This window comes from Geotrypetes seraphini, chromosome 3 (assembly GCF_902459505.1).
Source record: "Geotrypetes seraphini chromosome 3, aGeoSer1.1, whole genome shotgun sequence".
Classification (NCBI taxonomy): Eukaryota; Metazoa; Chordata; class Amphibia; order Gymnophiona; family Dermophiidae; genus Geotrypetes; species Geotrypetes seraphini.
Genome location: NC_047086.1, coordinates 320,936,680 through 320,953,306, shown reverse-complemented (window position 1 = coordinate 320,953,306; position 16,627 = coordinate 320,936,680). Strand labels below are relative to the sequence as shown.

General features: G+C 41.8%; 1 protein-coding gene across 6 annotated transcripts in view; it reads right to left on the bottom strand.

Annotated features, from left to right (window-relative positions):
• ABHD12 (abhydrolase domain containing 12, lysophospholipase) overlaps nucleotides 1-16,627 on the bottom strand; it is a 214,640-nt gene that overhangs the window by 30,841 nt on the left and 167,172 nt on the right. For all 6 annotated transcript variants that reach the window (XM_033936457.1, XM_033936454.1, XM_033936455.1 and 3 more), the window contains one exon: nucleotides 5,159-5,196. In XM_033936457.1, coding sequence (XP_033792348.1) covers nucleotides 5,159-5,196 — 38 coding nt within the window. The remainder of the gene's footprint in view (nucleotides 1-5,158; nucleotides 5,197-16,627) is intronic.

Sequence of the window (16,627 nt, the reverse complement as noted above, 5' to 3'; positions counted from 1 at the left end):
CTCAGTCCTGGGTCCACTCCTCTTCAACATATTCATTAGGGATTTGACTCAAGGGCTTCAAGGTAAGGTAACCTTATTCGCTAATGATGCCAAACTATGCAATATCATAAACGCTAAAATCTGCAGAATACTATGGAACAGGACCTCCGTACTTTAGAAAGTTGGTCCTCTGTCTGGCAGCTGGGCTTCAACGCCAAGAAATGTAAGGTCATGCATCTCGGAAATGGAAATCCATGTAGAACTTACACCTTGAATGGAGAAACTTTGACCAAGACTACAGCAGAACGAGACTTGGGAGTGATCATCAGTGCAGACATGAAGACTGCTACTCAAGTGGAGAAGGCTTCATCTAAGGCACGGCAGATGATGGGTTGTATCAAGAGAAGTTTCGTCAACAGGAAGCCTGAGGTCATGATGCCATTATACAGAGCCATGGTGAGACCTCATCTAGAATACTGTGTGCAATTTTGGAGGCCACATTACCGTAAAGATGTGCTCAGAATTGAGTCGGTTCAGCGGATGGCCACCAGGATGGTCTCGGGGCTAAAGGGTCTCTCGTACGAAGAGAGACTGAACAAATTGCAGCTCTATACTCTCGAGGAGCGTAGGGAGAGGGGAGACATGATTGAGACATTTAAGTACATCACGGGACGGGTCGAGGTGGAAGATGATATCTTTCTTCTCAAAGGACCCTCGAACACAAGAGGACATCCGCTCAAACTCAGGGGAGGGAAGTTTTGTGGAGACGTCAGGAAGTACTTCTTCATGGAACGAGTGATAGAGCATTGGAACAAGCTTCCAGTACAGGTGATCGAGGCCCGCAGTATCCCAGACTTCAAGAATAAATGGGATACCTATGTGGGATCACTGCGAGAGTCATACCAATGAATAGGGTCGCTAGGATATAGACTTAACTAGCTGATGCCCCGGCGTTGCACGGGTATTTAATTATAGCAATAACACTGTAAATGGATTTAAATAAAGATACTTTATAGTGGTGAATGAAATAATTTTGTTACAGCTTTATAAAAAGTAAAATATTCAAAGTATAATGTGAAATATTTGACAAAATGAATACAATTCAACTAACACAAAAATTGATTATAAACAACATTTTTAGTTTCACCTCCAGGAGCAAGAACATATACATTCTTGGATGAATCCACCCTCCCCACGTGTGAAGGTGGGCCGCGAGACCCCCAGAACATATCACCCCAGGTAGTGAGGGATCTGCATACCAAGTTTCGTTCAAATCGGTCCCACAGCTTTGTACATTTTTTCCAATGACTTGAATGGGTGAAATCTGATTTTCTGTTTGTAGCTCCGCCCACGTGTGCAGGTGGGCCGCGAGACCCCCAGAACATATCACCCCAGGTAGTGAGGGATCTGCATACCAATTTACGTTCAAAGCGGTCCCACAGCTTTTTACAATTTTTCCATTGACTTGAATGGGTGAAATCTGATTTTCTGTTTGTAGCTCCGCCCACGTGTGCAGGTGGGCCGCGAGACCCCCAGAACATATCACCCCAGGTAGTGAGGGATCTGCATACCAAATTTCGTTCAAATCGGTCCCACAGCTTCTTACATTTTTTCCATTGACTTGAATGGGTGAAATCTGATTTTCTGTTTGTAGCTCCGCCCACGTGTGCAGGTGGGTCGCGAGACCCCCAGAACATATCACCCCCGGTAGTGAGGGATCTGCATACCAAGTTTCGTTCAAATCGGTCCCACAGCTTTGTACATTTTTTCCAATGATTTGAATGGGTGAAATCTGATTTTCTGTTTGTAGCTCCGCCCACGTGTGCAGGTGGGTCGCGAGACCCCCAGAACATATCACCCCCGGTAGTGAGGGATCTGCATACCAATTTTCGTTCAAATCGGTCCCACAGCTTTTTACATTTTTTCCATTGACTTGAATGGGTGAAATCTGATTTTCTGTTTGTAGCTCCGCCCATGTGTGCATGTGGACCGCGAGACCCCCAGAACATATCACCCCCGGTAGTGAGGGATCTGCATACCAATTTTCGTTCAAAATGGGTCCCACAGCGTTTTACATTTTTTTCCATTGACATGAATGGGTGCAATCCGATTTTCTGTTTGTAGCTCCGCCCACGTGTGCAGGTGGGCCACGAGACCCCCAGAACATATCACCCCAGGTAGTGAGGGATCTGCATACCAATTTACGTTCAAAGCGGTCCCACAGCTTTTTACAATTTTTCCATTGACTTGAATGGGTGAAATCTGATTTTCTGTTTGTAGCTCCGCCCACGTGTGCAGGTGGGCCGCGAGACCCCCAGAACATATCACCCCAGGTAGTGAGGGATCTGCATACCAAATTTTGTTCAAATCGGTCCCACAGCTTCTTACATTTTTTTCCATTGACTTGAATGGGTGAAATCTGATTTTCTGTTTGTAGCTCCGCCCACGTGTGCATGTGGGCCGCGAGACCCCCAGAACATATCACCCCCGGAAGTGAGGGATCTGCATACCAAGTTTTGTTCAAATCGGTCAAGCCGTTTTTGAATTACTGTGAGAATGGCAGCTTTTTACATTTTTTCCATTGACATGAATGGGTGAAATCTGATTTTTTGTTTGTAGCTCCGCCCACGTTTGCAGGTGGGACGCGAGACCCCCAGAACATATCACCCCAGGTAGTGAGGGATCTGCATACCAAGTTTCATTCAAATCGGTCAAGCCGTTTTTGCGTGATCGCGGCACATACACACACACATACACACATACATACCTCCGATTTTATATATATAAATAGAGCAGGTCAGTAGAGTTAAGGGGGCCAGTAGACTTAAAAGGGGGTCAATGGTATGGGCAGACTTGATGGGCTGTAGCCCTTATCTGCCGTCATCTTTCTATGTTTCTATGTTTCTAAACATAATGAATAAGGAAAAAAGGAAGATATTACACTACATAAAGGAAAACACATCATTTCAATATTTCCTTTCAAGCCCACAACACTTAGGTGCCACATTGAAAATCCAGAAAAAAATAAAGGTAAACAGATGAATGAAATATGAGTCTAAAGACTTAAACCTAGGTTCAATCAAACATATCACGGGCAAAATTACATTTATTCCTCTAATATCTGTTATAGGTAAACAGTAATTATTTCATTTCTCTAGCCATCAGAAATTATTGTAACTGAATTGGGTCACACAAAAGTGCCTTTTTTATATATGAAAAAATAAATAATAAAGTGCCATGTACAAGTTTAGAATCAAAGGAATCAGTGTATCAATAAAAACGTTCAAATCAAACAGTTCTTGATAATAGCAGTTTCCTCCACTAAATCAAATATGAAGGAAAACTTAGCTTTTACGAGTCCGCAAGAACTGACCCCTCCTCAAATACATATATTCTTAGGCTTTTTGATATTCTGCAGGGGAAGTCCGAATCTTGCTAGCAGACAAGATCTTTACAAGGACATTGCTTGTCGAGATCTAGACCTTGATGCCAACTGATGCCTCAGCACAGCTTCCTGCTGTGATTTACTCACTATGAACACTGTTGTGCTTAAATGCCTTGGTGTAGTAGATGCCAAGGCTCTAGTCAAGGAATGAGTCAAGAATGGGATACAACGAGGCCTAAGCTACAGCTGGAGTTAAGTTGTGTTTCTGGGTCCCTTGAAATGAACTGGAGGTATGAATTTAGTCAGTTGCAGGCCAACACACCTCTTGTGTGGCATGGAGTAGGATGAGTGGCCCCTTGCATGGTGATGCTTTGATAAAGTGATGGTGATTGCTCAGCACTGTACTCCAATGAGAACTAAGTTAATGTTTTCTTGCCTAAGATCAATTCATGGCATCTGTATCCATTGATGCTGGAGCTAGAGTCAAATTCTTGATGTCTTTGTCACTGGCTTATATCAATGCTTGAACTAAAGAGTGACCAATTGTCCTCTCGGTGTCAATGCATTCCTTGGTCTAATGTGCTTGTATTGGGCTTACTTGAACTATCAGCTGCTTTTTGTGGTCTTCATTGCGAAATTGCTACAAGGTGATATTTATGACAAAATAATCATAACTGAGCCCCCAGCATTAATCATGAATATTAATTACTGATATGGTACTGGCATCCTACCTGCTTTCCAAAGGCACAGAAGGTTAAACAGCCAGAATAAAATCAGCTTGATGTTCATATTTTTCATTAGGACCACTCAATGCATCAATCTGTGTAAGCCATGACTGTTTTAAAAACAGGAGGGGCCTTAGGCACCTGGACCAATCAGGCCCTAGGGATCCTGTGGGTTGGGCAGTGGAGGGGCAGGCCCACCTCATTTGGACGGAGGCGGGCCTGCTAGCCAGATGGTGCGAGGAGCCATCCGGGCAACTTGCAGGTAAGCCCAAGGGGGGGTCCCGAGTTGGGGGTTTCGTTGGGGGGGGGCGGCAGGAGGGGTTGGGCATCCTCCTGCCGGCGATTGTGGATTTTGTCGGCAGGAGGAATTGGGCACCCTCCTGCTGGTGATCTTCGGGGGGGGGGCAGTTGGGGGGTCCGACAGGAGAAGTTGGGCACCCTCCTGCCGGCGATCTTTGGGGGCAGTAGCAATGCTGCCATGGTAAATGCACCAAAACCCATTCAATCGCTATAGGCTTCGGTGAATTTACTGCAGTATCACTACCAAGGCTTTGTGTTCAAATATATTTATTGAGCTCAACAAAAGAAATGAAACATGGAACAATACACACAATAGGCAAAACAAGCCCAAAACATTTTCAAGAAACCCACAGCAGATAACAACCCCCCCGTCAAACCCCCAAGTTCCCTACCCCATCCCAACCCACCCTAACTACCAAGGCTTTGTAAAAGGAGCCTTTAGTTTTGTTCTCATTATCATTATACAGTATGTACACCTATATCAACAAGACTGAAAATGTATACTGCAGGAAGTAAAAATAAAAAAATAAAAACATTTTAAAGGCATTCTTTATCTACAGCACTTACACCTATATCAACAAGACTGAAAATGTATACTGCAGGAAGTAAAAATAAAAAAAATAAAAACATTTCAAAGGCATTCTTTATCTACAGCACTTACAACTTCTTCTTCGCTTTATTCCTAATATTGTTTTAAAAACACAATACATTTTATTTCCTATATTAGTACAGATCTTTAGAAAAAAATGGTACGTTCAGTATGAAATACCTCTTTCACATAGGCGTCTCACTAAGTTTGTTGCAACTCTGGAAGAAAACAGAAAAAATAAAGACAAAACTGTTAATTATTCTTTTTAAAAAATTTTTTTTTATAACATTTCTTATTTGTGGTAGTCTCTGAGCCTTACACAGAGAAAGCAGAAAGGCTGGGAATTCTGGAAAATAAAACCGGAAAAAATTTCCAAAAACAGGGTCTGTGTGGAAGTATCTGGCAGAAGGTGGGGGGGGGGGGAAGAGAACAGAAGAAGCTCCCACCAGAAGTTCCAGTTCTCCCTACTTCACACATGAAATGAAACAAACAAAATACATACAAAAGTTATAAAACTTCATGTGAAATGAGGCTGCATGGGAACTAGATGCACTATCCAAACACCAATTGAAAATACCCACAACTGGTCACCATTACACAGATGAGTAACAGCTTCTAGTACCACTGAGGTAAAAAAGATTGAAGGGTAGAGAAATTAGCTAACTAGGTCACATCCTTAGCCAAAATTCTTCTTCCCAAATCCCTACCCTCGTTAATAGGTTAGGTTTTCTTTTTATTCTTATTTTAAAGCAGCTAAATAAAACAAAAGGAGATTACTGAAATCTGGGCCTATCTTGCTGAATCTACATTAGCATAAATCCATGGTCTTCTCTATGTGTTAGCTTTCTTTTATACAATCTTAAATATGGAAAAAGGTATGGAAATTTCTTAATTATCACCCTTTCTGGAGGGCTAAGAAAAAAGAGATGTCTTTTGAAGCTTCTCTTGTGGGAATTAAAATCACTGTATACAGCGAGGCACAGACAACCGATGAAAGCCACAGGCTGAGGGAGTCAACAATCATTAAAAATCCAAAGTAAAGAATCATTGACAAAATGCTTCTTCCTAACAAAGATTTATGAGTGTTTATGAGCAACTTGAAAAACTTAAGGTGGACAAAGCAATGGGACCAGACGGGATCCATCCCAGGATACTATGGGAGCTCAGAGAGGTTCTGGCGAGTCCTATTAAAGACTTGTTCAACAAATCTCTGGAGACAGGAGTGGTTCCTGGGGATTGGAGGAGAGCGGATGTGGTCCCTATTCACAAAAGTGGTCACAGGGATGAAGCAGGAAACTACAGGCCGGTGAACCTCACTTCAGTTGTTGGAAAAATAATGGAAGTGTTGCTGAAAGAAAGGATAGTGTACTTCCTTGAATCTAATGGGTTACAGGATCCGAGGCAACATGGCTTTACAAAAGGTAAATCGTGCCAAACGAACCTGATTGAATTTTTTTGATTGGGTGACCAGAGAGCTGGATCGAGGACATATGCTAGATGTAATTTACTTAGATTTCAGTAAAGCCTTTGATACAGTTCCTCATAGGAGGCTCTTGAACAAACTTGAAGGGTTGAAGTTAGGACCCAAAGTGGTGAACTGGGTTAGAAACTGGCTGTTGGTCAGATGCCAGAGGGTGGTGGTTAATGGAAGTCACTCGGAGGAAGGAAAGGTGAGTAGTGGAGTCCCTCAGGGTTCGGTGCTGGGGCCGATCCTGTTCAATATGTTTGTGAGTGACATTGCTGAATGGTTAGAAGGAAAAGTGTGCCTTTTTGCAGATGATACCAAGATTTGTAACAGAGTAGACACCGAAGAGGGAGTGGAAAATATGAAAAAGGATCTGCAAAAGTTAGAGGAATGGTCTAATGCCTGGCAACTAAAATTCAATGCAAAGAAATGCAGAATAATGCATTTGGGGATTAATAATAGGAAGGAACCGTATATGCTGGGAGGAGAGAAGCTGATATGCACGGACGGGGAGAGGGACCTTGGGGTGATAGTGTCCGAAGATCTAAAGGCAAAAAAACAGTGTGACAAGGCAGTGGCAGCTGCCAGAAGGATGCTGGGCTGTATAAATAGAGGCGTAGCCAGTAGAAGGAAGAAGGTGTTGATGCCCCTGTACAGGTTATTGGTAAGGCCCCACTAAGAGTATTGTGTTCAGTTTTGGAGACCGTATCTGGCGAAGGACGTAAGAAGACTTGAAGCGGTCCAGAGGAGGGCAATGAAAATGATAGGAGGCTTGCGCCAGAAGACGTATGAGGAGAGACTGGAAGCCCTGAATATGTATACCCTAGAGGAAAGGAGGGACAGGGGAGATAAACATAGAAACATAGAAACAGACGGCAGATAAGGGCCCACGGCCCATCTAGTCTGCCCACCTTAATGTCCCTCCCCTACCTTTGCCCTGTGAATAGATCCCATGTGCCGATCCCATTTGGCCTTAAAATCAGGCACGCTGCTGGCCTCAATCACCTGTAGTGGAAGACTATTCCAGCGATCAACCACTCTTTCAGTGAAAAAGAATTTCCTGGTGTCACCTCGTAGTTTCCCGCCCCTGATTTTCAACGGATGCCCTCTTGTTGTCGTGGGACCCTTGAAAAAGAAGATATCTTCCTCCGCCTCGATGCGGCCCGTAAGATACTTGAACGTCTCGATCATGTCCCCCCTCTCTCTGCGCTCCTCAAGCGAGTATAGCTGTAATTTGTCAAGCCGTTTTTCGTATGGTAGATCCTTGAGTCCCGAGACCATCCGGGTGGCCATTCTTTGCACCGACTCCAGTCTCAGCACATCCTTGCGATAATGCGGCCTCCAGAATTGCACACAGTATTCCAGGTGGGGCCTCACCATGGATCTATACAATGGCAGATGTATAGATATGATGTATAGATGTATAGATAGATGTATAGATATGATTCAGACGTTCAAATACTTGAAGGGTATTAACGTAGAACAAAATCTTTTCAAGAGAAAGGAAAATGGTAAAACGAGAGGACATAATTTGAGGTTGAGGGGAGGTAGATTCAAAGGCAATGTTAGGAAATTCTACTTTACGGAGAGGGTGGTGGATGCCTGGAATGCGCTCCCGAGAGAGGTGGTGGAGAGTAAAATTGTGACTGAGTTCAAAGAAGCGTGGGATGAACACAGAGGATCTAGAATCAGAAAATAATATTAAATATTGAACTAAGGCCAGTACTGGGCAGACTTGCATGGTCTGTGTCTATGTACGGCCGTTTGGGGGGGGATGGTCTGTGGAGGGCTTCAGTGGCTGGGAGGGTGTAGATGGGCTGGAGTAGGTTTTAACGGAGATTTCAGCAGTTGGAACCTAAGCACAGTACCGGGTAGAGCTTTGGATTCTTGCCCAGAAATAGCTAAGAAAAAAAAAATTAAAAATTTAAATTGAATCAGGTTGGGCAGACTGGATGGATCATTCGGGTCTTTATCTGCTGTCATCTACTATGTTACTATGTAACTTTTAGTTTAGTTTTTAAAGTCTTACCAAAGTTTTTATTGAGCAATATCCTTGGTTGAAGCAGTCCTGTCTGCCATTTAAGGGAGGGCTTTTACGTTTACAAGTTTAAAATTATGGAACCAGTTCCCATTATCGATAAATATCCACAATTATTAAGGTTTCATAAGATTTTAAATGCTGCTTTAAAACAGACAGGGAATGTTGGCGAGTGGAGATTTAACATTAATATCATGGCTTGGCTACTTTAATGTTTTACCCTGGACCGTACTTTTTGCTTTTGCTTCCTATGCACACAGAAGCAGGAAAGCAAGAAGGACATTACATTGGCCTTTTGAGATAATTAAGAGGAATGAAGAATGAATGATATGCTTACTCTGAGACAATACAGGATACAATACAGGATATAGGATACAAACATTGATGTGAGAAAAAGCAGAGCTTATCAGGATGGCTCTTGCTGAATGCTAAAATAAACAGGCACTCATACTTTTCTCTTCTTTGAAGTCCAAATTAAATCTATACTCTCTGTCCTGCAAAGCAATAAATAAACTGCCTGACATTTTTTCTGACCTCTTAACTTCATAGAATTTCTTTCTCTGTGTGTGCCATGGTCCTTGTGTCTCTCTGTACACAAGGTACATAATTAAACTATTACTGGGTTAGTAAGGGGCCTTTTCTTAACTCCTGAGATTTTCAAGCTTACTTGCTGTTTCTTGTTAGATAACACATATCACATGATGGGATTTGTGTGCAGGGTAAGGGCCACCTGAATAATTAAGGGTCGGAACTGGACAATGGTTACTTACTCTCTATCCATCTTTTTTTCTAAATAAGAGGCCCAAATATAAGCCTTGCTGGCAATATAAGAAAAATAACACCTTGTTTTACTGCATATTCCCTCTGCCCACATGACTCACTAATGTCCAATCATAGGGGCTAATTTATATCTTGTTATTCTCAAAGACTACGACACAATCCAGATGAGAAAAGAAAGAGAAATATGAGAGAAGAAAATTGAAAGAAGATTTATTGCTGGACCTTTGGTTCATCAGTGCTAATGAATATGCATTTCCCTATTCAACTCATGTAACAGAATGTCTATAAAGACTAGGCTCTAGTTCAGCTGAATGGACTCTGTCCCAATCTGGTTTCAGAGGGTGTAATACCCAACCAATAGGACAGATTCCTAAATGTTTTCCCTCTCTCTTTGTTAGTATCTTTATAGACGTGTGTGTTAGAGTTTGGGCTATAATGGCTATAATGTAAGAATTTGGGCTATAATGCTCCTGTTTATTCTTACTTCTTATGCAATGTTTCTTTCTATGAGCTTGTAAGATAACCCAGAGAATAAAGGAAGCGCATCTTTGGGTATTTGTTTATGACTGAGATAAGTGTGTAGGGTCAGCTCTAAGACAACTCTTGCCCTCTGGGGTGTGTCCAAAGTTCTTAAGATGACACTAATTTTATACTGAGCTATGGTTCTCTTTTCTTATTTTGCTGTGTATAATTATTGTTGATTAATGAACAATGTATTTATGCAAGATTTTGATGTGTATTTTTATTGTTGTATATTTTCCTGTTCCTAACTCTGAGGCCTATCAGGCGATTGAGTGTGTAAAAAACTAAATAAATATAAATAATTCAGCAACTAGACAGGGCTGTGGGAGAAGCAGGTCTAATTAAATAATGGCTCAGCAAAAGGAACTACAAATTCCCTAGTCTTATAAATATTTGATCAACTTGGATATAAGATTCCATTACAACAGTTCAGCATAACTATCAGGAAGACTAGGTGAGTGCCTAGGGCAGCATCTTGGAGGTGGAAGGCAGCAATGAACAGCTGCAGTCAAAATAAAATAATCCAAAGAGTCATAAGTGCATACTTACACTTTCACACATTTTGTAAAGTCATTCTAATCTAATCTAATCTGAATTTCTGTATCACACTTATCCAGAATAGATTCAAGGCGATTTACAAGTAAAGAGGCCCATATACAGTATAATATGGGGAATTACAATGACAGTGACATTTTGATTACAATTTGTTTGAAGTTTCATAGTGGTGAATAGGGAAGGTCTGACATGTAAATAGCAATTTTGGAAGTTTTCCACGGTGTATATACTGTATTCAAGATAATATATTGCTGTAGCACTACTGATGGTTTTCTTGAGAAGGCAGCAGTGCTTAAGTTACAGGTTGACATGGTCTGTCATATAGGAAGGTTTTGAGGTTTGTTTGTTTTTCATAAGGTAAGGTAGTTCATTTCAGTCCTAATGGTTGTTGGGAGACTGTTCCATGTTTTGATGGTTGTATAGGTAAATAGGGAATTATAGATTTGCTTATATTTAACTCCTTTGGATAAAGGAATCATTAGTAGATTTGTGCTGTGTATGCTGGATGATGAGAAGTATGATTTGGAGAAGAAATTGCTGTACCACGCAAACTTATTCGACAATTCCTGGTCAACGTCATCCAGAAAACTGGAATCACTTCAACTATCCATTCCCTCTCCCAAAGGGGTTAAATACAAATGCACATTTGGCTTGCTCTTCACTTACCTTGGCACCAAGACCTGGAACAACCTTCCTACTGACTTCAGGATGGAAATATTCTACTAAAGATTCCGAAAAAATATTAAAAACGCTTCTTTGAAAGCATACACACTGTAGACAACTAACTTGAAATACCTAATGTCACTGAATCCCAAACTCAACTTAAATGCTATACCAGTACCGTCATAGAACCTCCATTCATAACTCGGCCCTCCTCAAACTGCTGTAATGTAGTATATTTATTCTACAATTCTTTATATTGTAAGTCGCCTTGAATCTGTTTAGGCATAACGCGACTCAGAAATACTAGATTAGATTATTTGCTTTGAGGTGCTAGTGTATAGGTTATGGAACATGATGTAGGATAGCTTGAATGTGATTCTTGCATGTACGGGTAATTAGTAAAGTTGTGGCAGCATACTGATATAGTGTTGTATTTTTTTAGTCTTAATGCTGTGTTTTGAATCAGTTGTAGATTGTGTTTTAGAGAGGAACTCAGGCCAGCATATAGTAAGTTGCAGTAGTCAAGTTGTGACAAGACCACTATTTGGACTAGGATGGCAAAGTGGTGATTATGGAAGTAAGGACGGATCAGTTTTAGTTGCTTCAGTCTGTAAAAGGCTTTTCTCATTGAGTATGAACATAAGAACATAAGCAATGCCTCCGCTGGATCAGACCTGAGGTCCATCGTGCCCAGCAGTCCGCACACACGGCGGCCCAATAGGTCCAGGACCTGTGCAGTAATCCTCTATCTATACTCCTCTATCCCCTTTTCCAGCAGGAAACTGTCCAATCCTTTCTTGAACCCAAATACCGTACGCTGCTCTATTATGCCCTCTGGAAGCACATTCCAGGTATCCACCACACGTTGGGTAAAGAAGAACTTCCTAACATTTGTTTTGAATCTGTCCCCTTTCAACTTTTCCGAATGCCCTCTTGTTCTTTTATTTTTCGAAAGTTTGAAGAATCTGTCCCTCTCCACTCTCTCTATGCCTTTCAGGATCTTGTAAGTCTCTATCATATCCCCTCTAAGTCTCCTCTTCTCCAGGGAAGAGTCCCAGTTTCTTCAATCTTTCAGCTTATGAGAGGTTATCCATACCTTTTATCAGACGTGTCGCTCTCCTCTGAACCTTCTCGAGTAACGCCATATCCTTCTTAAGGTACGGCGACCAATACTCCAGATGCGGATGCACCATCGCCCGATACAACAGCAGGATAACTTCTTTCTGGTAGTAATACCCTTCTTGATTATACCTAGCATTCTATTTGCTCTCCTAGCGGCCACTGCGCACTGTGCCGTCGGTTTCATTGTCATGTCCACCATTACCCCCAAGTCCCTTTCTTGGGTACTCTCCTTCAATAACATCCCTCCCATCGTATAGCTGTACCTCGGGTTTCTGCTTCCCACATGTAGTACTTTACACTTCTCAACGTTGAACTTCATCTGCCATCTCGTCACCCATTCCCCTTGTTTGTTCAAGTCTCTTTGCAATTCTTCGCAGTCCTCTTTACTCAGAGCTCCACTAAATAGTTTGGTGTCGTCCACAAATTTTATTATTTCACACTTCATCCCTGTTTCTAGATTATTTATAAATATATTAAATAGTAGCGGCCCGAGCACCGAGCCCTGCGGGACACCATTCGTGACCCTCCTCCAGTCCGAGTAGTGGCTCTTCACTCCTACTCTCTGTTTCCTACCCACCAACCAGTTTCTGATCCATCTGTGTACGTCTCCTTCTACCCCATGGTTCTTCAGTTTCCGAAGCAGGCGTTCATGGGGTACCTTGTCAAAGGCTTTTTGGAAATCTAGATATATGATATCTATGGGGTCTCCTCTGTCCATCCGTTTGTTGATTTCTTCAAAGAAGTGCAATAGGTTCGTTAGGCACGATCTCCCCTTGCAGAAACCATGTTGGTTGGTTATCAGAAGTTTGTTTCTTTCAAAATGTTCATCGATGTTGTCTTTTATCAGTGCTTCCGCCATTTTCCCCAGAACCGAGGTCAGACTCACCAGTCTGTAGTTTCCTGGGTCACCTCTTGATCCCTTTTTAAAGATGGGCGTAACGTTGGCTATCTTCCAGTCCTCCGGGATCAATTGCAAATTTGCTGCAGAAGTTCCGCTATCTCCTCCTTTAGTTCCTTCAGAACCCTTGGATGGATTCTGTCCGGACCCAGGGATTTGTTAGTTTTTAGTTTTTCTAGCTGCCTGCGTATGTCTTCAAGGCTCACTTCCATGGATGTTAATTTTTCTGCCTGATCTCCATTGAAGATTTACTCGGGTTCCGGTAAGTTGGATGTGTCTTCATTTGTAAATACAGACGAAAAGAACATGTTAAGTCTTTCTGCTACTTCTTTCTCCTCCTTGACCACTCCCTTCCTGTCTCCGTCGTCCAGCGGTCCCACCTCCTCCCTAGCCGGCTGCTTCCCTTTAACATAGCTAAAGAATGGTTTGAAATTTCGAGCTTCCCTGGCTAGCCTCTCTTCATAGCTTGGCAATTTTGTCTATGTTTAGAGTAGATCCTGATGGTAGTGATAGGAATGTGAGGACTGTCTGGGATGAGTTGTGGTACCATAGTAATTTGGTTTTTGGTGTGTTTAGCTTAAGTTTGTTATCTTAATGCCTAGGAGGGCAAATTTTTTCTATGCTGTCTGATACTTCTATGGATGTTTCACTCATCAGTTCCAAGTGGAATAAGTAAAAGGATGAAAAGGTTGAATAATATGGGTGACAGAGGGGAACCCTGAGGGACACTGCAGAAGGATTTCCAGGTTTGTAAGACCATGCCATCTTTCCAGACATAGTGTTTGTTAGAAAGTCTCTGAACCATTTGAGAACTGACCTGGTTAGACCTAATTCAATTAGTTTGGTAAGTAATAAGTCATGGTCTACAGAGTCAAAGTCGGCTGATATGTCAAATTGGAATAGGATTGATTGTTGTCCTATATTCAACATCTGTTTGGAGTTCTGTGCTGTGATATGTAAAAAAGCTAAACTGAGTGGGATGAAGGCAGGAGAATTTGTTGATGTAGGTGGTGAGTTGAGTGCAGACTAGTGTTTCAAGTAGTTTAGTAAATAGAGGAATACCAACAATTAATCTGAAATTTGATGGGGTGGAAAGGTCTGCTCCTTGGGTTTTAGGAATCGGTGCGAGTTTGATGTGTCCCATACATTCTGGTAATTCACCAGCTGCTAATAGGTTGTTGTGTAGTAAGACTAATCATAGTGTTATAGTCTTTGGGATGTATGAGAAGAGACGTGAAGGACATTTATCCAACATACAGCTTTTGTTGGATAATCTTTTCAGTTGAGAACATATGTCATCTGGGGTGAGAGGGTCAAAAGCGCTTCAGCTGTGCAAAAGTCTGATTTTAGGATCTGGTTGGTACACTGGGATAGTAGCATTTTGAATGTTATTTATATCACTTTGTATTCCCTTAATCTTAAAAAAAGTTGGCAATTCCTGTGCATATGGTTGTGAACTTATGTCGGCAATGCGTGACGCAGAGGGTGTGGTGGTGGAGCGCACATTAGTTGGAATAGTTTTTGATACTGAAGGTTTTGTTTTTGATTTCTGAGGTGTAGTGTGTTTTTCTGCTTCACTTATGTAGTGCTTGTATGTTTTTATGGCTGATTTCCATAATAATTTGTGGTCAATGCCTTTGTCTTTCTAAACGTTGACATGATTGTTTTTCCATCTTTAGATATTCTCAGTGTAGCAGGGCAAGGGTTTGGATATTCGGACACTGCGAAGACATGTACAGGCAATGGAGTCTAGTGATTGTAGGATAGTTCTATCCCAGTCTTCTAGTTTTCCTGTGGCGTCAGTGAGTGATCATCCTAATTGTTCAGATATTTTGGTTCAGAATTGGTTGATATAGTTCTGGGCTGTTTGTCCCTTTAAGCCATGTTTCAGATAAGAAGGCAAGACCTACATCTCTGGTGGAGATTAGTTCATTTAGCAGTAATAATTTGTTATTTACAGATCTTGTATTGATAAATATGCATGGACAGGAGTGGTTAAATTTTCCTCAGTGGGCTGAAGTGAGATAGTGATAGGTAGAAAGTTTGAGTATTTCCTGGTTTTAGTGGGTTCATTTTGGTTTTTGGCTTTGGTTAGGTTATCATAGTTGACGGTTAGCTGGTTGTTAAAGGTGTTTGGGCTGTCAGGAGATCTCTAATCTGTAAAGTATGATTTTTTTTCTTGCTTTGGTTGTCCTATAGGTTGGGAGAGGTAATGTTAAGGTTATCATAACTGTTGAGTTTAATTTTCAGAATCATGGGGGGGGGAGAAGAACCTAGATGCTTACAAATTAAATGAGGGGGTGCAAGACTCAAGATTTGCCTAAGAAACCTAATATGCTTGCACCAGCCCTGCATAACAACGTACCACTTCACTTAGACACTGGAAGAGAAATACGCAGTTGCAGCTATTTGGAAAACTTAAGCAGTCACATTATCTGTTTAAATGATATAGATTAATATATCGGCCTAAACATAAACAGATAAAATATGCATTTAAATTACAATAGCTATTTATGATGCTGAAAACTGGCCAACTCACTTATTTAAAAAAGTGACCCTGGAGTGCTGCCTCCTAAATAGATAACTTTTGGCTAAATATCTGATGGCTGGTCAAAGGTAATGGTTTTGCTGGCACCAAATGAAACGGGAGAAAAGGATTCAAGCAATAACTCCAAAGCTAGCCACAAACTGTTTTAACATCAGTCTCTGGATGTCTGGATTTATAGCTTCAAGTCTGCTGGTATACTGCGTATTAAGCCAAATATGGTAGACTGATCCCCATCTCGTTGTAGTAATGTTCTGGGATGTCCTGGGATTGAGGAATTCTCAATAGGGTGGCAATCAGTCCTTAAAAGTCCTGATGCTATGCATATGCCCCTCCAGTTCAAAATAGCAGCCCCCAAAGCATTCACAAACAGGAACAAGTATCTGTTCCTGCTCCTGAGCCATGAGTTAAGCTGATCCATTTGTCTGGTCCTCAGTCTCTGTAAACAAATCTTGGCTCATCTGCTACCCATATCCACAGGTAGCTTTCTTCAGAAAAGCAAACACTACTCTTGCACCAACTAGCAGTTTCCTCTAGCTGAGCGGGAGTTTTTCATCTACAGTCCTGCCAATGGGTGGTGCTGTTTTACTATCACATTTTCAATAGTGATGGGACAGGCAAGCACTGCAGGACTCCAGGGAACCTGACTTGTCCCTAGTGATTGGAAACAATATTGATGCAGCACCCCGCCCCCTACTGGCAACAATACAGTTGGAGGATACCTGCTCAGCTTAGAGTGAACAGTCCCAACCAGACCCCCAAGGATAAGCAGCCTTACTTTCAGTTCAGAGTATAAAACACAGATCTGGGTTTCTCTGTAATGACATTTGAAACTAGCTAACTCCTCAGCAGCCTCAATTCTATCTAGGCTCCCTAATCTATCAGATGTACACTTTAGAAGATTTTTGTGGCAAATGGTCAGTGAGTAGGGAATGTTGACAGACAAGGACATGAATGGCATTAATTGAAGAACAATGGCCGATGCTAGGCAGACTTCCATGATCTGTACCTCATATGTGGCAATTTGGTTTAAGATGGGCTGGGGAGAGCTTCGATGGGAT